The sequence below is a fragment of the Cherax quadricarinatus genome, chromosome 12, assembly GCF_038502225.1.
Source record: "Cherax quadricarinatus isolate ZL_2023a chromosome 12, ASM3850222v1, whole genome shotgun sequence".
Taxonomy (NCBI): domain Eukaryota; kingdom Metazoa; phylum Arthropoda; class Malacostraca; order Decapoda; family Parastacidae; genus Cherax; species Cherax quadricarinatus.
The window spans coordinates 30,066,908-30,089,460 of NC_091303.1; the positions used below are offsets into that span (position 1 = coordinate 30,066,908).

Sequence of the window (22,553 nt, forward strand, 5' to 3'; positions counted from 1 at the left end):
ACTGGCACTAAGATGCATCCTGGCACTAAGATGCATCAATCGTTAAATACTGAAGGCGTTCAGAAGATGTAAACTGAAAATTATTTAAAGTGGTTCAAGGAGGAATAAAAATTTCCTCACTTACACATCGTCAAGTCAACGCTCTTGATCTTCATGTCCAACTTCGTCAAGTTTTTTTGTCAGATTTTGTGAAAGTCTGAAGCTACGTCACTGAGGATCTTGCTACTTATTTGAGCCATTCCAGGATACTGAGATATTCCAGGATACTGAGATATTCCAGGATACTGAGCCATTCCAGGATACTGAGATATTCCAGGATACTGAGATATTCCAGGATACTGAGATATTCCAGGATACTGAGATATTCCAGGATACTGAGCCATTCCAGGATACTGAGCCATTCCAGGATACTGAGATATTCCAGGATACTGAGCCATTCCAGGATACTGAGCCATTCCAGGATACTGAGCCATTCCAGGATACTGAGCCATTCCAGGATACTGAGATATTCCAGGATACTGAGCCATTCCAGGATACTGAGCCATTCCAGGATACTAAGACATTCCAGGATACTGAGATATTCCAGGATACTGAGCCATTCCAGGATACTGAGCCATTCCAGGATACTGAGATATTCCAGGATACTGAGCCATTCCAGGATACTGAGCCATTCCAGGATACTGAGACATTCCAGGATACTGAGACATTCCAGGATACTGAGCCATTCCAGGATACTGAGCCATTCCAGGATACTGAGACATTCCAGGATACTGAGACATTCCAGGATACTGAGACATTCCAGGATACTGAGACATTCCAGGATACTGAGACATTCCAGGATACTGAGCCATTCCAGGATACTGAGACATTCCAGGATACTGAGACATTCCAGGATACTGAGCCATTCCATGATACTGAGATATTCCAGGATACTGAGCCATTCCAGGATACTGAGCCATTCCAGGATACTGAGACATTCCAGGATACTGAGACATTCCAGGATACTGAGACATTCCAGGATACTGAGCCATTCCAGGATACTGAGACATTCCAGGATACTGAGACATTCCAGGATACTGAGCCATTCCATGATAGTGAGACATTCCAGGATACTGAGACATTCCAGGATGCTGAGCCATTCCAGGATACTGAGACATTCCAGGATACTGAGCCATTCCAGGATACTAAGACATTCCAGGATACTGAGATATTCCAGGATACTAAGACATTCCAGGATACTGAGATATTCCAGGATACTGAGCCATTCCAGGATACTGAGCCATTCCAGGATACTGAGATATTCCAGGATACTGAGCCATTCCAGGATACTGAGCCATTCCAGGATACTGAGATATTCCAGGATACTGAGACATTCCAGGATACTGAGACATTCCAGGATACTGAGCCATTCCAGGATACTGAGACATTCCAGGATACTGAGCCATTCCAGGATACTGAGACATTCCAGGATACTGAGATATTCCAGGATACTGAGCCATTCCATGATACTGAGATATTCCAGGATACTGAGCCATTCCAGGATACTGAGCCATTCCAGGATACTGAGACATTCCAGGATACTGAGACATTCCAGGATACTGAGACATTCCATACTGAGCCATTCCAGGATACTGAGACATTCCAGGATACTGAGACCCATTCCATTCCATGATACTGAGACATTCCAGGATACTGAGACATTCCAGGATACTGAGCCATTCCAGGATACTGAGACATTCCAGGATACTGAGCCATTCCAGGATACTGAGACATTCCAGGATACTGAGCCATTCCAGGATACTGAGCCATTCCAGGATACTGAGATATTCCAGGATACTGAGCCATTCCAGGATACTGAGCCATTCCAGGATACTGAGACATTCCAGGATACTGAGACATTCCAGGATACTGAGACATTCCAGGATACTGAGCCATTCCAGGATACTGAGACATTCCAGGATACTGAGACATTCCAGGATACTGAGCCATTCCAGGATACTGAGACATTCCAGGATACTGAGACATTCCAGGATACTGAGCCATTCCAGGATACTGAGACATTCCAGGATACTGAGACATTCCAGGATACTGAGCCATTCCAGGATACTGAGACATTCCAGGATACTGAGACATTCCAGGATACTGAGACATTCCAGGATACTGAGACATTCCAGGATACTGAGACATTCCAGGATACTGAGACATTCCAGGATACTGAGACATTCCAGGATACTGAGCCATTCCAGGATACTGAGACATTCCAGGATACTGAGACATTCCAGGATACTGAGCCATTCCAGGATACTGAGACATTCCAGGATACTGAGACATTCCAGGATACTGAGACATTCCAGGATACTGAGACATTCCAGGATACTGAGACATTCCAGGATACTGAGACATTCCAGGATACTGAGACATTCCAGGATACTGAGACATTCCAGGATACTGAGATATTCCAGGATACTGAGCCATTCCAGGATACTGAGATATTCAAGGATACTGAGCCATTCCAGGATACTGAGCCATTCCAGGATACTGAGACATTCCAGGATACTGAGACATTCCAGGATACTGAGCCATTCCAGGATACTGAGACATTCCAGGATACTGAGCCATTCCAGGATACTGAGACATTCCAGGATACTGAGATATTCCAGGATACTGAGACATTCCAGGATACTGAGATATTCCAGGATACTGAGCCATTCCAGGATACTGAGCCATTCCAGGATACTGAGATATTCCAGGATACTGAGCCATTCCAGGATATTGAGCCATTCCAGGATACTGAGACGTTCCAGGATACTGAGACATTCCAGGATACTGAGACATTCCAGGATACTGAGCCATTCCAGGATACTGAGACATTCCAGGATACTGAGACATTCCAGGATACTGAGCCATTCCAGGATACTGAGACATTCCAGGATACTGAGACATTCCAGGATACTGAGCCATTCCAGGATACTGAGACATTCCAGGATACTGAGACATTCCAGGATACTGAGACATTCCAGGATACTGAGCCATTCCAGGATACTGAGACATTCCAGGATACTGAGACATTCCAGGATACTGAGACATTCCAGGATACTGAGACATTCCAGGATACTGAGACATTCCAGGATACTGAGACATTCCATTATACTGAGACATTCCAGGATACTGAGATATTCCAGGATACTGAGCCATTCCAGGATACTGAGCCATTCCAGGATACTGAGATATTCAAGGATACTGAGCCATTCCCGGATACTGAGCCATTCCAGGATACTGAGACATTCCAGGATACTGAGACATTCCAGGATACTGAGACATTCCAGGATACTGAGCCATTCCAGGATACTGAGACATTCCAGGATACTGAGCCATTCCAGGATACTGAGACATTCCAGGATACTGAGACATTCCAGGATACTGAGCCATTCCAGGATACTGAGACATTCCAGGATACTGAGCCATTCCAGGATACTGAGACATTCCAGGATACTGAGCCATTCCAGGATACTGAGACATTCCAGGATACTGAGACATTCCAGGATACTGAGACATTCCAGGATACTGAGACATTCCAGGATACTGAGAATGGGGTCGAAAACTTTGGTCACAGGGCGCGTGTCCCAATTATTCCAAGAGTTTGGTCCTGTTCACAGTACACAAGTGTTGAAAATAATATGTCGGTTGTTTGAGACGTTTTCGAGTTATGAGCAAAATACAGAGGGTAAAGTTGGATGGGAAAAAAAAGTATGTAACCTAATTAGCGATTTCCAAAAACATGAGCAGGAAATGAAAATATTTACTAATCTATAATAAATTTCACTAGTTGATCCAGGTGAAGTATTTCTGACGGATCATTGATTGCAAGATAATGCAGGTCATAGAGGCATTTGCAAAGCAAGCAATCTGCTCAAATTTTATGCAAGTTTACCTTGACTCATATACGAACCTAAAAGAAGTTTGCCGATGATATGTTCACAGTCTCTAGCAACACACATATTTGTGAATAATCTTTATTTTTCAAAGAAGAGAATTGTTGCGTCAAGGTTTTGATTAATACTTACTGATGAACATGTGTGAAATAATTTAAGATTGTCACAGACATTTAATTTGATGTTATCGTCTCTTTGTTGTTACAAGCACCAGCTGGGGTATTGTTACAAGCACCAGCTGGGGTATTGTTACAAGCACCAGCTGGGGTATTGTTACAAGCACCAGCTGGGGTATTGTTACAAGCACCAGCTGGGGTATTGTTACAAGCACCAGCTGGTGTATTGTTACAAGCACCAGCTGGGGTATTGTTACAAGCACCAGCTGGTGTATTGTTACAAGCACCAGCTGGGGTATTGTTACAAGCACCAGCTGGGGTATTGTTACAAGCACCAGCTGGTGTATTGTTACAAGCACCAGCTGGGGTATTGTTACAAGCACCAGCTGGGGTATTGTTACAAGCACCAGCTGGGGTATTGTTACAAGCACCAGCTGGGGTATTGTTACAAGCACCAGCTGGGGTATTGTTACAAGCACCAGCTGGTGTATTGTTACAAGCACCAGCTGGGGTATTGTTACAAGCACCAGCTGGGGTATTGTTACAAGCACCTGCTGGTGTATTGTTACAAGCACCAGTTGGTGTATTGTTACAAGCACCAGCTGGGGTATTGTTACAAGCACCAGCTGGGGTATTGTTACAAGCACCAGCTGGTGTATTGTTACAAGCACCAGCTGGGGTATTGTTACAAGCACCAGCTGGGGTATTGTTACAAGCACCAGCTGGGGTATTGTTACAAGCACCAGCTGGGGTATTGTTACAAGCACCAGCTGGGGTATTGTTACAAGCACCAGCTGGTGTATTGTTACAAGCACCAGCTGGGGTATTGTTACAAGCACCAGCTGGGGTATTGTTACAAGCACCAGCTGGGGTATTGTTACAAGCACCAGCTGGGGTATTGTTACAAGCACCAGCTGGTGTATTGTTACAAGCACTAGCTGGGGTATTATTACAAGCACCAGCTGGGGTATTGTTACAAGCACCAGCTGGTGTATTGTTACAAGCACCAGCTGGGGTATTGTTACAAGCACCAGGTGGTGTATTGTTAGAAGCACCAGCTGGTGTATTGTTACAAACACCAGCAGGGGTATTGTTAGAAGCACCAGCTGGGGTATTGTTACAAGCACCAGCTGGGGCATTGTTACAAGCACCAGCTGGGGTATTGTTACAAGCACCAGCTGGTGTATTGTTACAAGCACCAGCTGGGGTATTGTTACAAGCACCAGCTGGTGTATTGTTACAAGCACCAGCTGGTGTATTGTTACAAGCACCAGCTGGGGTATTATTACAATCACCAGCTGGGGTATTGTTACAAGCACCAGCTGGGGTATTGTTACAAGCACCAGCTGGGGCATTGTTACAAGCACCAGCTGGGGTATTGTTACATGCACCAGCTAGGGCATTGTTACAAGCACCAGCTGGGGCATTGTTACAAGCACCAGCTGGGGTATTGTTACAAGCACCAGCTAGGGCATTGTTACAAGCACCAGCTGGGGCATTGTTACAAGCACCAGCTGGGGTATTGTTACAAGAACCAGCTGGGCTGATGATACATACATGCCTAACATTCACTACAAACACCAGCTCTACCACTGCAGTCTTAACTATCACATTAAGATTGAGATAATAACAATGCTGGAGGGCTCTGAGCTCCGCTCTTTATAACATTCATTCAGACTGAACACTGATAAACTGTTATATTCAGATGCACTTTATTATCTTTGTAATTTAACATGTAAAAGGGTAAATCGTGTTAAATTTTCAAGCTAATCAGTTACTTATCGGAAATTATGATTATTTTCGTAATAAAATTAGTTGATTATGATCCATTCTGTGGGTTCGCTCTGTCTTTAATTCGTGTGTCATATTAGTTACTCCGCTAATTCACCTTGTGTTGCCAAGGCTCCCATAACTTAGTTGACAATCTAATGAGGCCCATAGCTCGGTTGGTAGCGCACTCGGCTCACACATTAAGGTCCATGGTTCGATCCCCGGTACGGATGAAATATTGAGTGTGTTTCCTAGCAGCAAAGTAAGTACCTGGATATTAGCCTACCGACGTGGGTCGGATCGTGGGGACAAAATTGACCTAAGTTGCCCATAATGCTCTGCGTAACAAGTGGCTTTCTATATAGTATAGTATGTCATTGATGTCAGCTTGTTTAAGCTGTATCATGTACTTGTTGAAATAAAGATGATTATTATTATTATTAATATTATTTTCATTATTACTAATGCACGCTGGTTGGGGACAACTGCATTAGATGATGTTCGTATATCTCTCGACGTTACGTCTATGTTACCAGTCCTCAGCACATCGCAAAAAGTGTGGTCTGATAACTACCGTGTGTGTGCACTGGGATCATTGTAAATAACGATAAATCAACTTTGCGAGTACTTTTGGTTATTCATTGTAAGGTCGCCTGTGTATGTGCTGAGTACATGCCTCTTCTCGAGTCATTTTCAGAGCTTTGGTGTGGGTATGTCTTCAGTCTATTTTGGGTCCGCCACTTACATGATTGTTGACTTTTTATCTGAACCGTACTTCCAAAGGCCACAGATAATAGATAATTCGCAAGGCTTGCATAATAGGCATAATTTAGTGCCAGGAGAGCGATAGTGTCCGTCATACGCGCAGTCTGCCCTATCTAGCCTCGCTTAATAAAAGGTCTCCAAGCTAACGCTTTACACGCTAGTATTTTTTCCCGTCGGTGTAATCGTTGTCCGTATAACTCAGGCGTTGGATAGCTGTGTTTATCTTTAAATAAATGTCAACTTTTTAAAGTTTACGCAAAATCGATTTTTATATTACCCTCCGACACTCTGGTCTTAGTGGGTTCACTACGTTCAACAACTGGTCTACTGTTACAAGCACCAGCTGGTCTCTTGTTACAAGTACCAGCTGGACTGATGTTTTAAGCACTGCAAACAGTTAGACCGTTAAAAGATTCTATATGCACTATAAATTTTCGCTACATGCACCAGCTGGACTGCTGTTACAAGCACTGGCACTGGACTGTTGCTACAATTACCTACTGGACTCGTGTTCCAAGCACCATTCGGACTTTTGTTACAGTCCCCACATTTACTATTGTTGCAGACATCAGCTGAACTATTGTTAAATGCATCAGCTGGACTGTTATTATAGGCATCAGCTGGATTGTTGTTACAAGCTTAAGTCAGACTATTTTTACAAACACAATTCGAACTATTTCTATAAGCATCAGCTGGACTATTATTACGAGCACCACCTGGATTGTTGTTACAAGCACCATTTGGATTATTATTACGAGCACCACCTGGATTGTTGTTATAAGCACCAATTGGATTATTATTGCGAGCACCAGCTAGACTTCTATTATAGAGCACCGGCTGAACGTTTGCTACGAACACTATTGTTACAAGCACCAGTTGGGCTACTGCTACAAATATCTGCTGGACTGAAGAATCATGCATTACAAATAGTCACTACAAACACCAGCTAGCCTGTTACTGCAAGCATTAACACAAATAACCATACAAGTACGAGCTGGACAGATGCAATAAGTACCAGCTGGACTGATGTAACAAGCACCAGCTGGACTGATGCAGCAAACACCAGCTGGACTGATGCAACAAGCACTCAACTAGACTGATGCTGCCTGCACTCAGGCGGACCACTCAGGAAGATCTTACCCACCAGCACCACACTGCAGGCTGACCCAGAAGCCCCTAATGCCTGCTGAACTTAACAACACAACAGGGATTCAACACCTGGTTCTGAGACAGTTGCTCTGATAATCCTACTACCTCGTTGACCTTCCTTGGTCAGTTCAGGATTGGTGAAGGCGGAGATCAGGTCCTTGGAAGATGGCAAATTCAGCTCCGACAAGGAGACTGGGAGTCCCCTATAACCCTCCTCGTCGACAACGTCAATACTTCCATCACGGAAGTCTCCAAAGGGTTTCTGGTCTCTGAAAGGCTCTGGGTCGATGAAGGGCTCTTGGACTCCGAAGGGCTCCTTATTTCCTAAGGGCTCTTGGTCGATGAATTGCACTTGGTTTCCAAAGGGCTCTTGGTTATCAAAGGGCTCTTGATCTCCGATGGGCTTTTGGTTACTAAAGGGATGCTGGTGAATGAAGGGCTGTTGGTGAGTGAATTCTTCCAGAGCATGAGAGTCCATGAAGGGCTCGGGGAATGTCATGTGGTCTTGAGAGAATTGATGCCCCACATCACTGACCACATCAGGTGTAATAAAACGGCTGGGTAACTGGTCGTCACTGAGCACATTAATCGGCAATTGTTCTTCTTGAGGAAAAGTTTGCAAATATGACTCTGATAATAATCCGTTTGGAAATTTACTTTGTCGATCGAAATCTTGGGGAAATTGACGAGAGTTGCTCAGGAACAATTCAGGAAAGTGCTTGTGGCTAACAAAATGTGGCTGCAAGCTGTGAGTAATGCCCTTACTGAGGTGGTCGTGGTTCCTAAGTCCTTCACTATGAAAGTTTGGGTTCACGACGGGTAGCTTGCCAGTGTGAGTTTCTGGATCGACAAGTCGGGGAGTACTGCTGCTGCTGCTGCCGCCGCCGCTGTAAGGTTTAATTACTTGCCTCTGTTGGTGCTTTACTTGTCTGTTTCCAGCTCGGTAGCCCAGGTCATCTTTGTGTGTGGTGTCAGACTCGAGACCCAGCTGCTGGACCTTGACGCCAGGAATGTCTGCTGTCACCTGCAGAAGAAATGGTAATTATTATGAATCCAGTTCTGTACACTTAGGATCATGCCTTTTAAATGTCATATAAATATATATATATATATATATATATATATATATATATATATATATATATATATATATATATATATATATATATATATATATATATATATATACAGAATACCAAGTGTCAGTATGGTACCCAGAACACTTCACCGAGAACACGCTCATAGGAGAGGAACGTTATGACGATGTTTCAGTCCGTTCTGGGCAGCATCAAGTCATAATTGTCCGTAACGGACCTAAACGTCGTTACAAGGTTTCTCTCAGAACTGCGGACTCTTGTATGTGTGTGTGTGTGTGTGTGTGTGTGTGTGTGTGTGTGTGTGTGTGTGTGTGTGTGTGTGTGATTCTCCTGAACTTGTTTTTAGATGATATTTTCATAAATTTCATTTTCCTCCGTGTGCAGGATAGACCATCCCGTGAGACACCAGTTCCCAAGTTATATCAACTTCTGCTCTGCTGGAAAACCAAAAACAAATTGAAGCTGCCATAGTTTCTGAACACTTAGTGGAATTCTTAACGGTATCTTAATTAATTGCCCTTGCGAAGTCTCCCAGTTCAAGCTTACATATATCATTACCTGATAAACAAAACTCCATCCTGTGTGATGGAGCGTGACAGCAAACACATCTATCTTTCGTTCCTTCTATGTAAGTATTGTGTAGAATAGGGTACAAGTATGCTTAAATACCCAGTTTTACTTAATGAAAAAGTTAACTCACTCCGCCTTCCAGAAGATGCTGCAAGCCTTCCAGGGAAGTGGAGTGTTGGTTGTGCTGCTGGAGTTGTTGGTGTCGCTGTTGAGGGTATTGTTGCTGCTGGTGTTGCTGTCGGTAGTATTGCTGGTGGTGGTGTTGCTGCTGGAGGTGTTGCTGCTGGTGGTGTTGTTGGGGACTGATTTTGATGACGGGAGACTGAGGCAGCCAGAACAGGTGGGGAGCGATTGTATCCTCGTCATCGTAGTCTTCTGTGAGGAGGAGGAAGATAAAGACCAAAATGCTTCAGTTACTGTAAATCTTTTACAGGGTAAACATCATATAATATCGTAGAATATATTATAAATGTTAAAACAAATCAACGCGCATTAATCATATTCCTTTGTCATGACTTCAGCATGCAACATAACCACAGTGTGTATTGAAAGTTGCAACCAAGTTCGCTGCTTTCCGTAAAGAAAAAAAAAGAAAATTGAAAATGTTGATAGATGAGCCTACCATCTAAGATGATGTTGTTCTCTCTCAAGTGTGGCACTGGAGCGGGGGCGGGTGTGGGCGGTGGTGGGTGGGCCAAGAAGGGGTTGTTTAGGGTGGCGTCCTGCCACACCCGGGCCTTCCTCCGCCCACTCTCCTGAGGCCAGCGCCGACCATGGGACCGCCTCACACACACGAGGGAACACACAAGAATTATATATATATTGTGTAACTGGGTTACTTACAAGACTATTATGTTAATAGTACAGTAGATTTCCTTAACTCTCAATTAGGACCAAAGTATGCTGTAAGGATAGTTAATTGGGTTTAAAACCTATCGACTACATGAGAATCATTAAGGCTGTGTGTCACCTATTAACCATCACTCTCAGTGTATATACACTGTGACACATACACCTCTCTGTGTCTACTTGTTCTTCCTTAACCTTTTAATTACTTATTTCTTGTTTTTATTAATCAAACGATTTCTTTGTTTTTGTTTGCTAGAAATGCGGAGCAACCGAAGTTGTGTACGAAGAATCATGGGATGAGGTGAACCAAAGTTTTCAGTAACTTGCCAAGCACTAAAGGAGTCTGAGACGACTATAGATATTGAGGTAGGCATAGTTGTAATACCAATAATTGCAATAAGAACTGCATACAGTTCAGCTGTGAAAATGCTAGCTAAGTCTAATAAATGCCTTCGCACAGTGCTGTCCAGGAACACTGCTACAAACCCGACACCATCGGAAGATTTAGAACTCTCAGTGTACACTGTAGTGGCATGAGAGAGACCGGAAGTGGTTGAGAAAAAGGGAGCGAGAAGTAACTGTAGGTATCTGAGCTTTCGCGCACGGCAGTGGGGAAGAACAGACATGAACTGTCGGAACCTCCCAAGGGGAAAGAGAAAAATTAGATGCTAGATGAACATATAAAGGGGGGCAACTGAGGAGCAGTCAAGAGCAAATGAAGATGAAGGAAAAAGGGATGGAGTAAACAGGGGCACTGAACAAATAACAGATCTCTACTAACATCAGTTACTATTCTGTATGTAGAAGGATCGTTAAGGTTTTGAGAGCGAACAAAATGACTGAGTCAATGGGCATCACGGAGATCGTTCACCGATTGAACATTCGCCTCTACATATAGGCTCTCGATAGGAGAGGAGCGAAAAGCACCTAGACATAAACATGATCCCTGATGATGGATGGGATCAAGTTTAGAAAGAGTTGCGGGAGAGGCTGCAGAATATATCTGGTCGCCACAGTCTAGTTTTGATAAAATTAGGGCTGAATGCAGTCAAGGAAGAGTCTGACGCTCCGCCCTCCATGAAAGATGATCGACGGATCTAAGGAGGTTCAGCTGGCTACGGCAAGTTGTATTCAGGAAGGCAATGTGAGTTTTCCAGGGCAGCCGACGATCAAATAGGAAGCCGAGAAATCTAACCGTATTATTTGCTGGGATACGAAAGCCATACAAGTACAATGAATTATCAGAGATAACAGAACACATAATGAAAGTAATTTGATGCGTTGTAGCACCAGAAAATTTTAACCCACGCATAGTGGCTCAGTGACAAGTTGTACAAGAATGGTATACAATACCGATAAGATGACACTGAGACGCATGTGCAACATCTGGGTTTCTTTATTGAAACCACTGGATGGTGAAATGTCTACAATAAAGAAACCCAGATGCTGCACATATGTCTCAGTTTTCATCTTGTCGGTATTGTTTACCATTCTTATACAATTTGACAGACACTGCAACATCATGGAATCTTGGTTCAAAGGACATCTCTATGACATTCTTCACGGCTACTACAACTACTACTACAATTTTCCCATCCCTTTGGGTATGATCTATTTCCACTGGGGAATCCCACCTACCAGTGAGTATGCCCTCGTCTGCTAAACGTCCCAATCCACCTGACGTTAGTATATAAGCGCCAGGCTCCTTGCCTCTGCTCCAGAATCTTCACGACTACGGTGCTCTTCACACCAACTCCAAGACTGAGGGACTGACTACCTCATTTTTTGTAAATAGTTCTCCTGTCTTCAAATTATGTCCTAGAATCTGCATTGATAAAGCCACTGGATGGCGAAACGTCTACAATAAAGAAACCCAGATGTTGCACGTGTCTCAGTTTTTACCTGCAAACTGTAACTGTAAGAACATTGGGACGATAGTGTGAGGCATCATAGCCCAATGTACATGGTTTATGAAAAGGCAGAACAACGGCAGATTTCCACAGCTAGGAAAGAACCCCTTGTGACTAAATAAGATTAAAAAACGTAAGAGAACTGCTGACGGATGTTAATGCTGTAGCATACCAATACTAATGCCGTCAGGCCCAGCTGCGGACGATTGGTAGCTGGACCTGATGACATTCCTTCATAGCTGCCTGATGGCAGACATGGGGGAAAGAAACGAGGGGCATTGATGTAGCTCCCTAAGAGATACGGACAAGATAATTTCCAATCTCTGTGGTAACTTCAAGAGGTCTTGCAATGTTGTGAAAGAATGATATACAGTACCGACAAGATGAAATAAAGACACATGTGCAACATCTGGGTATCTTTATTGTAGACGTTTAGCCATCAAGTGGCTTTATCAATACAAATTCCAGGACATAACTTGAAGACAGTAGAACTATGTGCAGAAGATGAGATAATCAGTCCCTCAGCCTTGGAGTTGGTGCGAAGAACACCGTAGTCGTGTTAGATTTAGCTTGGGAACTGTACGAAAGGAAGGATGACCCTCAACATCTGTAACAGAGTAAGAGGTAAAGTACTAGGCAATGAGACTGGAAAGGAAAGATGTTTGGGAAGAATAAGTGAAGGAGGGGGTTAGAGGAGATTTGAACTTTGGGGATGTTTTTGACCAGGGGTTGGCAAGGTCTTCAATAAAAAGAGCCACATATAATACTTTTCATACATTTTTCAATGTTCAAGAGCCACAGAAAATATAATTTTAAAATTGTATTTAATTTAACTAAAATCAATCTTACAAATTTATTAAAAGTACTTGTCTACACTACACTGCACTAGTTATGTTCCGCTAAAACCGCAAGTGTGTATCTTGTGTGTACTGCATGATAGTCCAGTTCCATCAGTCGAAATTGTTTAAAACATGTTTCCATCATCTTCAGCGAGTTTAAACAGCAGTTTGGATAAATAACGCACATAGATGTTTGCAAAGATAATGTGAATTTAGCCCGCCTCATTGTATGGTCCCGTGGGTTAGAGAGTCGTGAATTTTCACTCACCGTGAAGCGGGCTAAAACATGTATCTATATATATATATATATATATATATATATATATATATATATATATATATATATATATATATGTGTGTGTGTGTGTGTGTGTGTGTGTGTGTGTGTGTGTGTGTGTGTGTATGTGTGTGTGTGTGTGTGTGTATATAATATATATATATATATATATATATATATATATATATATATATATATATATATATATGTATTATATATATATTATATATATCTATCATATATATATATATTATATATATAAATATATATATCTATATACATATATATCTACATATATATATATATATATATATATATATATATATATATATATATATATATATATACATATATATAAATATATATATATATATATATATATATTTATATATATGTATATATATATACATAAATATATATATATATATATATATATATATATATATATATATATATTGTATATATATATTATATATATATATTATATATATATATATATATATATATATATATATATATATATATATATATATATATATATACATATATATATATATATATATATATATATATATATATATATATATATATATATATATATATATATATATATATATATATATATATATATATATATATATTATATATATATATATATATATATTATATATAATATAATATATATATTATATTATATATATATTATATGTATTATATATTTATATATTATATATATATTATACATATATATGTGTGTGTATATATATATTATATATATATATTATATATATATATATATATATATATATATATATACATATATATATATATATATATATATATATATATATATATATATATATATATATATATATATATATATATATATATATATATATATATATATATATTTTAACACAACATATCCCTCCAAACTGCCAATATCCCAAACCCCTTCTTTAAAGTGCAGGCATTGTACTTCCCATTTCCAGGACTCAAGTCCGACTATATGAACCTCAACAACCCTTCTTCTGCCCTCTGACTAATGCTTTTATTAACTCCACACCTTCTCCTAATTTCCACACTCCGAATTTTCTGCATAATATTTACACCACACATTGCCCTTAGACAGGACATCTCCACTGCCTCCAACCGTCTCCTCGCTGCTGCATTTACAACCCAAGCTTCACATCCATATAAGAGTGTTGGTACCACTATACTTTCATACATTCCCTTCTTTGCCTCCATAGATAGCGTTTTTTGACTCCACATATACCTCAACGCACCACTCACCTTTTTTCCCTCATCAATTCTATGATTAACCTCATCCTTCATAAATCCATCCGCCGACACGTCAACTCCCAAGTATCTGAAAACATTCACTTCTTCCATACTCCTCCCCAATTTGATATCCAATTTTTCTTTATCTAAATCATTTGATACCCCCTTCACCTTACTCTTTTCTATGTTCACTTTCAATTTTCTACCTTTACACACATTCCCAAACTCATCCACTAACCTTTGCAATTTTTCTTTAGAATCTCCCATAAGCACAGTATCATCAGCAAAAAGTAACTGTGTCAATTCCCATTTTGAATTTGATTCCCCATAATTTAGTCCCACTCCTCGCCCAAACACCCTAGCATTTACTTCTTTTACAACCCCATCTATAAATATATTAAACAACCATGGTGACATTACACATCCCTGTCTAAGACCTACTTTTACCGGGAAGTATTCTCCCTCTCTTCTACACACCCTAACCTGAGCCTCACTATCCTCATAAAAACTCTTAATAGCATTTAGTAACTTACCACCTATTCCATATACTTGCAACATCTGCCACATTGCTCCTCTATCCACTCTATCATATGCCTTTTCTAAATCCATAAATGCAATAAAAACTTCCCTACCCTTTATCTAAATACTGTTCACATATATGCTTCAATGTAAACACTTGATCTACACATCCCCTACCCACTCTGAAGCCTCCCTGCTCATCTGCAATCCTACATTCTGTCGTACCTCTAATTCTTTCAATTATAACCCTACCGTATACTTTTCCTGGTATACTCAGTAAACTTATTCCTCTATAATTTTTACAATCTCTTTTGTCCCCTTTCCCTTTATATAAAGGGATTATACATGCTCTCCGCCAATCCCTAGGTACCTTCCCCTCTTTCATACATTTATTAAACAAAAGTACCAACCACTCCAACACTATATCCCCCCCCCTGCTTTTAACATTTCTGTCATGATCCCATCAGTTCCAGCTGCTTTATCCCCTTTCATTCTCCGTAATGCCTCACGTACCTCCACCACACTTACATTCTGCTCTTCTTCACTCCTAAAAGATGGTATACCTCCCTGGCCAGTGCATGAAATTACCGCCTCCCTTTCTTCCTCAACATTTAAAAGTTCCTCAAAATATTCTCGCCATCTACCCAATACCTCCCTCTCCCCATCTACTAACTCCCCTACTCTGTTTTTAACGGACAAATCCATACTTTCCCTAGGCTTTCTTAACTTGTTTAACTCACTCCAAAATTTTTTCTTATTTTCATTAAAATTTCTTGACAGTGCCTCTCCCACTCTATCATCAGCTCTCCTTTTGCACTCTCTCACCACTCTCTTCACCTTTCTTTTACTCTCCATATACTCTGCTCTTCTTATAACACTTCTGTTATATATATATATATATATATATATATATATATATATATATATATATATATATATATATATATATATATATATATATATATGATGGTACTTACTACACTGCAGCTCACAAGCTGCAATTTTCACACCGTTGGTTTAGATTTTGGAGAAGTAGATAAGCATGAAAAGTTTTGTATACTTGAGAGCGAGAAGATGAAGACTCAAGGACAGTTTGAAGCGATGAAGTAGAGACCTCAGTGACCAAGGCTGTAAAAGAGTTAGAAACAGAGATGCCTGTGGAAGTTGTGACCACAGAGGAGATTTTGGAAGTAGGTACTACAAAGGTTGGAGGATGCTTAGTAACTCTCAAACAAGAAAGCCGTGGAAGTCTCCCTTGGAGGTGAAGATGAGAGACTTCCGTGACACAGGTTAAACCTTCTTTCTCTTTGAGACAGCACATTTCTCGTTCTTTTAAGTAAACTTGTTAATGGCATGAATAAGCCAAGTGAGCCTCATTACAATTAAGGCAGGAGAGAGGAAGGCTGTAGGATGTAATGGTATAGTCGGCAGGGCCACAGGTTGGGCATTCTGCCATGGACGTGCAGTGTTTCGGTGGGTGGCCGAAGCTCCAGCAATTTCTTCACTGTTGTGGTGTAGAGATCAACTCTTGGACTTGTAAATGGTGTCGTGCAATATAGACTAAGAATGGAAGTTCTTAGCAGTCAAAAGTTAAGTGAGCTACACTGCAGGGAAAGCATCTCTGCCCGTGGGCAGGTAGTACATGTATCCACTTTGAGAACTGGGAGGTCTTGGAACTCAAGCTACACCAGAATATCAGTATCACATGTTCGGAAATCACGCTGAACAACAGTATGAGGCAGAACTACGGTACCACTGCAAGAATTGAGAGAAATGTGTTTTCGAATCGTGACAGGAATATTGTCTACATATATAAAGGTAAGAAGGGAAAGATTGTGAGCCTGTCCAGCATTTTGCACTGTGACGATGCGTGCACCACTCTTAAGAACATGAAATGGCATATTTTAACCAACATGGCGCAGGAATGTCTTGCTGATACTATGACCAGAAAGATGGTCAGTGGGAGATATCAGTTGCAGAATGAAAAACTTAGTCCAGTGAGTACTGTGAAACGTAGTGTGTGAAGGGAGTGAGTGTCATGCTAGTCTTTTCCGGGAAGAGCGAGTAGTAGTCGAAACAGTGTCATTTGTTAATGATCATGGTCGTTTAGGTGTAGGACCGGAGGTGGTCCGACCAGAGATGTATGGGTGATTTGAAAGTTGTCGCACCATAAGGAGAAGCCAGAAGCGGAGGTCGGATGTACCAAAGGAGTCAGGCGTAACCCGGTAGCAGGGGCTGGCAATGAAGTGTTATCTGCAGACGGTGCAAGGGTGTTAGAAAGGTCCGAATAATGGTCTGATAACGAGTCAGGATCGGAAAAGGGCGCCGCAGCAGAAAGGAGTCTAGAAGGAGAAGTATCATGGTCTTTAGGTCAGTGTCTTGCTTTTCTGAAATAAGCAAAAAGTAAAATATGCTAAAAAAGGGGGGGAGGGGGAAGGTAAAACGTGGAGGGGTAGCTCCTAGGACGAATGAAAGGGCCACAAAACCTCTCCCCCCCCCAGGCCTAAGAGGACCTCAGAACGGCCAGTAGTACAGATGCGGCATGGAACTCATGCCATACTCTACTTTTCATGCCAGTAAACTGTCAATCCAGGATAGCAAACCTCACAGCCACCGAGCCACCGAGCCACCTCGATTGACAAAAGAAAGGGTGGGTGGCAACCCACCACAAGGCATACCACCTTCAGCTACCACCTCCCAAAATCTGACAGGTAGCCTCCAGGGATACACTCGTCACCCGAAAGACATCACAAGCCTCCTCCCGGGAGATCAGAGAGGGATTGGGACTTCCAATCACTCTGTGATGGAGGGAAAACAATGATAACCGTCCCGCAGCCTAGGTGCTAGAATTCCTGAGAGGACCCCAAAGGCCAAAAGTAGGAAAGAAAGGAGAGGGAAAGGAAGGATGGGGTAGAGAAGGGTACTGGGGGGTAGTTAGGTTCGGTCGGAGAAAGAAGACCAAAGGGTCCAATTCCTCAGACCTAAAGCTCTTCACAGTGCCAAGGAGCTCCCCCCCCCCCTTGAAGAGGTAGATATTCTTTAGCTGAATCAAATATTCTTCAGCTGTACTAGATATTCTTCAGCTGTACTAGATATTCTTCAGCTGTATTAGATATTCTTCAGCTGTATTAGATATTCTTTAGCTGAATTAGATATTCTTTAGCTGAATCAGATATTCTTCAGCTGCATTCTTAATTTGTATTAAGCCTGGCCTTGACATAATCAGGCAACCCACTTGTGTTGCAGAAGATATTTAAGACTTTATCACCTACTGTGCTCATGGGAATCTTGTGTTTACTTCTGTGTTAACTTTGGTTCCTAACTTTTACAAAATCTGCAGCACGATATTCTAAACATGGTTACAGCAATTGAGTATGTGAATAAATGCTTTAGAAACCCGACAAGTTGATAAATGAGACACTTGTGCAACATCTGAGTAACTTCATTCTGGAAGCGTTTTGCCAGTCAGTAGCTTCTTTAACCCAATGCAGAGAAAGGTGGAAGATAAAGAGGAGTTTGAGATAATCAGTCCCTTAGCCTAATGTCAATCCCGCAATCCTACAAACATCATGCACCCAGCGGGACTGGGGGTATTTCATGATGCGAAGGCGTACGTGATATGCTCTGAGGTTATCACAACCACGTATGTCTTCACATCATGGAACACACCCAGTCTTGCTGGGTGCATGAAGTTTGTTGGACTGCATGGTCCAATGGCTAGAGTGTCGTGAACTTTGACTGGCTCCCCACAAGACGGGTCAGAGAAGCATGGGATCGATCCCCGGCCATGCCACAGTTTGTTAAAGCTTCAGTACCACTGCGTCAAGGTTTCCAAGAACTTCCTGGTAAAGTTGTCAGTGTGAATGGCTATGAGTTATCTTAAAGTTTCGAAGATAATTTATTTCATTTTTATGAAAAGTGAAATGGGAAGCTGATCACAACAGTGCCACGGTCACAACTGCAAAGAAAATGATAGGATGGATAATGAGAACGTTCAAAACAAAAGATGCCAAGCCATTGATGGTCCTTTTCAAATCAGTTGTTCTCTCTAGGCTGGAATATTGCTATACAATAACATCTCCATTCAAAGCAGGTCTAATTGCAGCTCTAGAGATTATACAGAGAATCTTTACTGCACATATAAGCCCTATCAAACACCTCAACTACTGGGAACGCTTGGAAGCACTTGACCTGTACTCGCTGGAACGCAGGCGAGAGAGATACATCATAATCTACACTTGGAAAATCCTAGAAGGAATGGTCCCGAATTTGCACACAGAAATCACTCACTACGAAAGTAAAAGACTGGGCAGGCGGTGCAAAATACCCCCAATGAAAAGTAGGAGCGCCATTGGTACACTAGCAGAAAACACCATAAGCGTCCGGGGCCCAAAACTGTTCAACAGCCTCCCACCATGCATAAAGGGAATTACCAATAGGCTCCTGGCTGCCTTCAAGAGGGAGCTGGACAGATAGTTAAAGTTGGTGCCAGATCAGCTGGGCTGTGGTCCGTACGTTAAACTACGTGCAGCCAGCAGTAACAGCCAGGTTGATCAGGTGGCCTGGGCGTGGACCGGGCCGCGGAGGTGATGATCCCCAGAATACCCACCAGGAAGACTCCGGGTATTACCTAACTAAATCAGACATGATGAAGGTAAAACAAACTGAAAATGAATAAAACTGACACGCACAAAAATACAAAGTTAAAATTAGGCACAAGTGCAACATCTTTATCATAGATGTTTCTCCATCCAGTGGCTTTATTAGTACAAATGCAATGACATAATTGGAAGACAGTAGAACTATATACAAAACATGAGGTAATCAGTCCCTCATCCTTGGAGTTGGAAGAATCTTGTCGGTATTATATACCTTTCATGTACAAAAAACACAAAGGTTCTTTCAGCAATAAGTGTACAGAGCAGCCGGTGGTACTGTAGTCTGGTTCTGATACAGAGCAGCCGGTGGTACTGTAGTCTGGTTCTGATACAGAGCAGCCGGTGGTACTGTAGTCTGGTTCTGATACAGAGCAGCCGGTGGTACTGTAGTCTGGTTCTGATACAGAGCAGCCGGTGGTACTGTAGTCTGGTTCTGATCTATTATGGTTTAGTGTGACGTAAATATAATCGCCACGGAAGATAGGAGAAGATTCAGTAACATTAAATGGAAGATTGAAATTTGGATACCCGCAGCAGAATAAGCCTGAGTTCTATTGAGAAGCATGAGTTAACATAGTGTAGCGTAGTATACCAAAGGCACAGATCTGAGTGAACTTTTAATGAGATGGTAACCCAGCTGGTCAAGGTCTCGGATACAAGGTGACTAGCAGACAGAGGAGAAAAGCCGCACCTAGAATGGCAGTCACTCATACATAGGGTTGATGTCCACAATAACAGGATATGTTGTGAAGAGGAATTAGTTCTTTAAATCCCTCGAAGTTGGCTGACTCACTCTCACAACACTCGGAGATCGTCAGAAAGCTGCATAGTCAAGTAACTTCCTTTAGGTTTGTAGTAAGACAAGTTGTGGAGAAAATTCTACAGAAAGGGGGGTATCAGCCCTCTTAGCCCCCTTCAGTTCCCTTCAGCTCCCTGAGGGGCTTGAGGGACTCAGCCCTCCCGAGGCTGAGTCCCGCATAAACAGTTTAATTGAATCGGCATGCGGCTCCAGTGTCATGAGTGTCATGAAACGTTTCGCCACACAGTGGCTTCATACAAAGTATAAATGGGTAAGGAGAGGAGGAGATTGAGGTAATCAGTTCCTCAGCCTGGCGAAATCTGTGGCAAAACGTTTCTTCAATAAAGATTTCCATATGTTGCATAAGTGTCTCGATTCTTCAACTTGTCGGTTTTCAAAACCATTCAACACATCTGTCAGACACTGCAACATCATGGGATCTTGGTACAAAGACTTCAACACTTGCCCAACCTTTGGACGACGACCTACTTACACTAGTGGCAGGTCCCACTGTGATCCCGGCTCCTCCTGCTTTGACTCACCTGACTGCAGTATATAAGCCACCTCTCTGGCCCTATGCTGCACTTCCTACAAGAGTAATGGACTGAACATATCGATTCCAGGTTGAGGGACTGATTACCTCAAACTCCTCCTCTCTTTACCCGTTTCTACTTTGTATTGGACTGATGAAGCCACTATGTGGCGAAACGTTTCTTCAATAAAGATTCCCATATGTTGCATAAGTGTCTCAATTCTTCAAAGTGTCATGAGTCATGCCACCACTTCTTGCACCACAGTGTTCGTTGCAATACGAGTGACAGTGAAACGAGAAAAATGACTCTTTCCCACAGCAGGAAAATTACAGAAAACCCTGAACCACTTTACCTACAAGGTGGGAATAAGATGAACTGTCGTATATAACTAGATAACAAGAAATCGACCATTTTGTACCGAATACTGTGACGATGTTAAGCAAGAAGAGAAATCATGCTGAAGTCAGCATTCAGGGCCCGCACCAGGGCATAGTGCGCAGAAGGGCTTAGATTGCTTCACGAATCGAAAGGCGAAACGCTTCACACGGGCATCATCCTGGGACAATAGCGATCAGTGCGCTCTCGACTCTTGTTCATTGACGATCTCAGAAATTCACGGTATAACTATTACACAGTGAATTGTGATCTTCCTGTTGTAAAATTACCACGAAACTAAAGACAAATCTTGGACTGAGCTGTGTAGTGTAATAAGTGTGAATGTAAGCAGAACAATCCCAGTGGAAGACAGTGTGGCATTCCTCGAGAAACTCTAGCTCCAGCCAAGACACTTATTTTGGGATCAAATTTTCCCTACCACAAGCCAGGGAAAAAATTTGGGTCAGATACAAATACCCAAGTAAGTCTAGACATACTCACTCCTAGTTAGGTTGGATGCAGCTAACAGTTAGGGCATTTTCTTCAGAAAGAGTGGGTATCAGCCCCCTTCAGTCCCTTTCAGTCCCGTGAGGGACAGCCCTCTCAGAAAGGGCATTTGGCATCTTGCTTCCGATCAACAGTAATTGGAAGCAGATGCAGCAGCAGAGTGTACCAGAGTGTAGTCACGTAGCCTCCTTTTTACACCACAGTGTTCATTGTTATTGAGTGATGATGAAGTGAGGAAAAGGACTCTTTTTACCTGGATAGGAAAGGTACAGGAAAATACTGCATCACTTTAACTGCTATGTAGGGCAATAATGAACTTCGTCGATCAATAGATATCAAGAAAATCTACTACTTGTATTGAATACTGTGTCGATGTTTAGCAAGAAGGGTATAACACTGAATTCAGTAAATCCTTCGTGAGGGGCGCCCAGGGTGAAGCCCGCCCCAAGGGGTCAGATTGTTTTAAAACATGAGAGGGGAAACATGCTTAATGCTGGGATAACAGACAAAGAACACTAGTGATTCGTACGCTTTGTTTCTCATTGACAATCTCAACAATTCATGGTGGAACAACTGCAGTGAAGCCGTACATATCTTCCTGTTGTGA

General features: G+C 41.8%; 1 protein-coding gene across 1 annotated transcript in view; it reads right to left on the reverse strand.

Annotated features, from left to right (window-relative positions):
* The window catches only part of LOC128686615 (uncharacterized), a 212,043-nt gene that overhangs the window by 39,793 nt on the left and 149,697 nt on the right, over positions 1-22,553 (reverse strand). The window contains exons 3-5 of the mRNA XM_053773566.2: positions 10,022-10,182; positions 9,530-9,774; positions 7,838-8,756 (exon numbers count right to left, since the gene is read on the reverse strand). Coding sequence (XP_053629541.2) covers positions 7,838-8,756; positions 9,530-9,774; positions 10,022-10,182 — 1,325 coding nt within the window. The remainder of the gene's footprint in view (positions 1-7,837; positions 8,757-9,529; positions 9,775-10,021; positions 10,183-22,553) is intronic.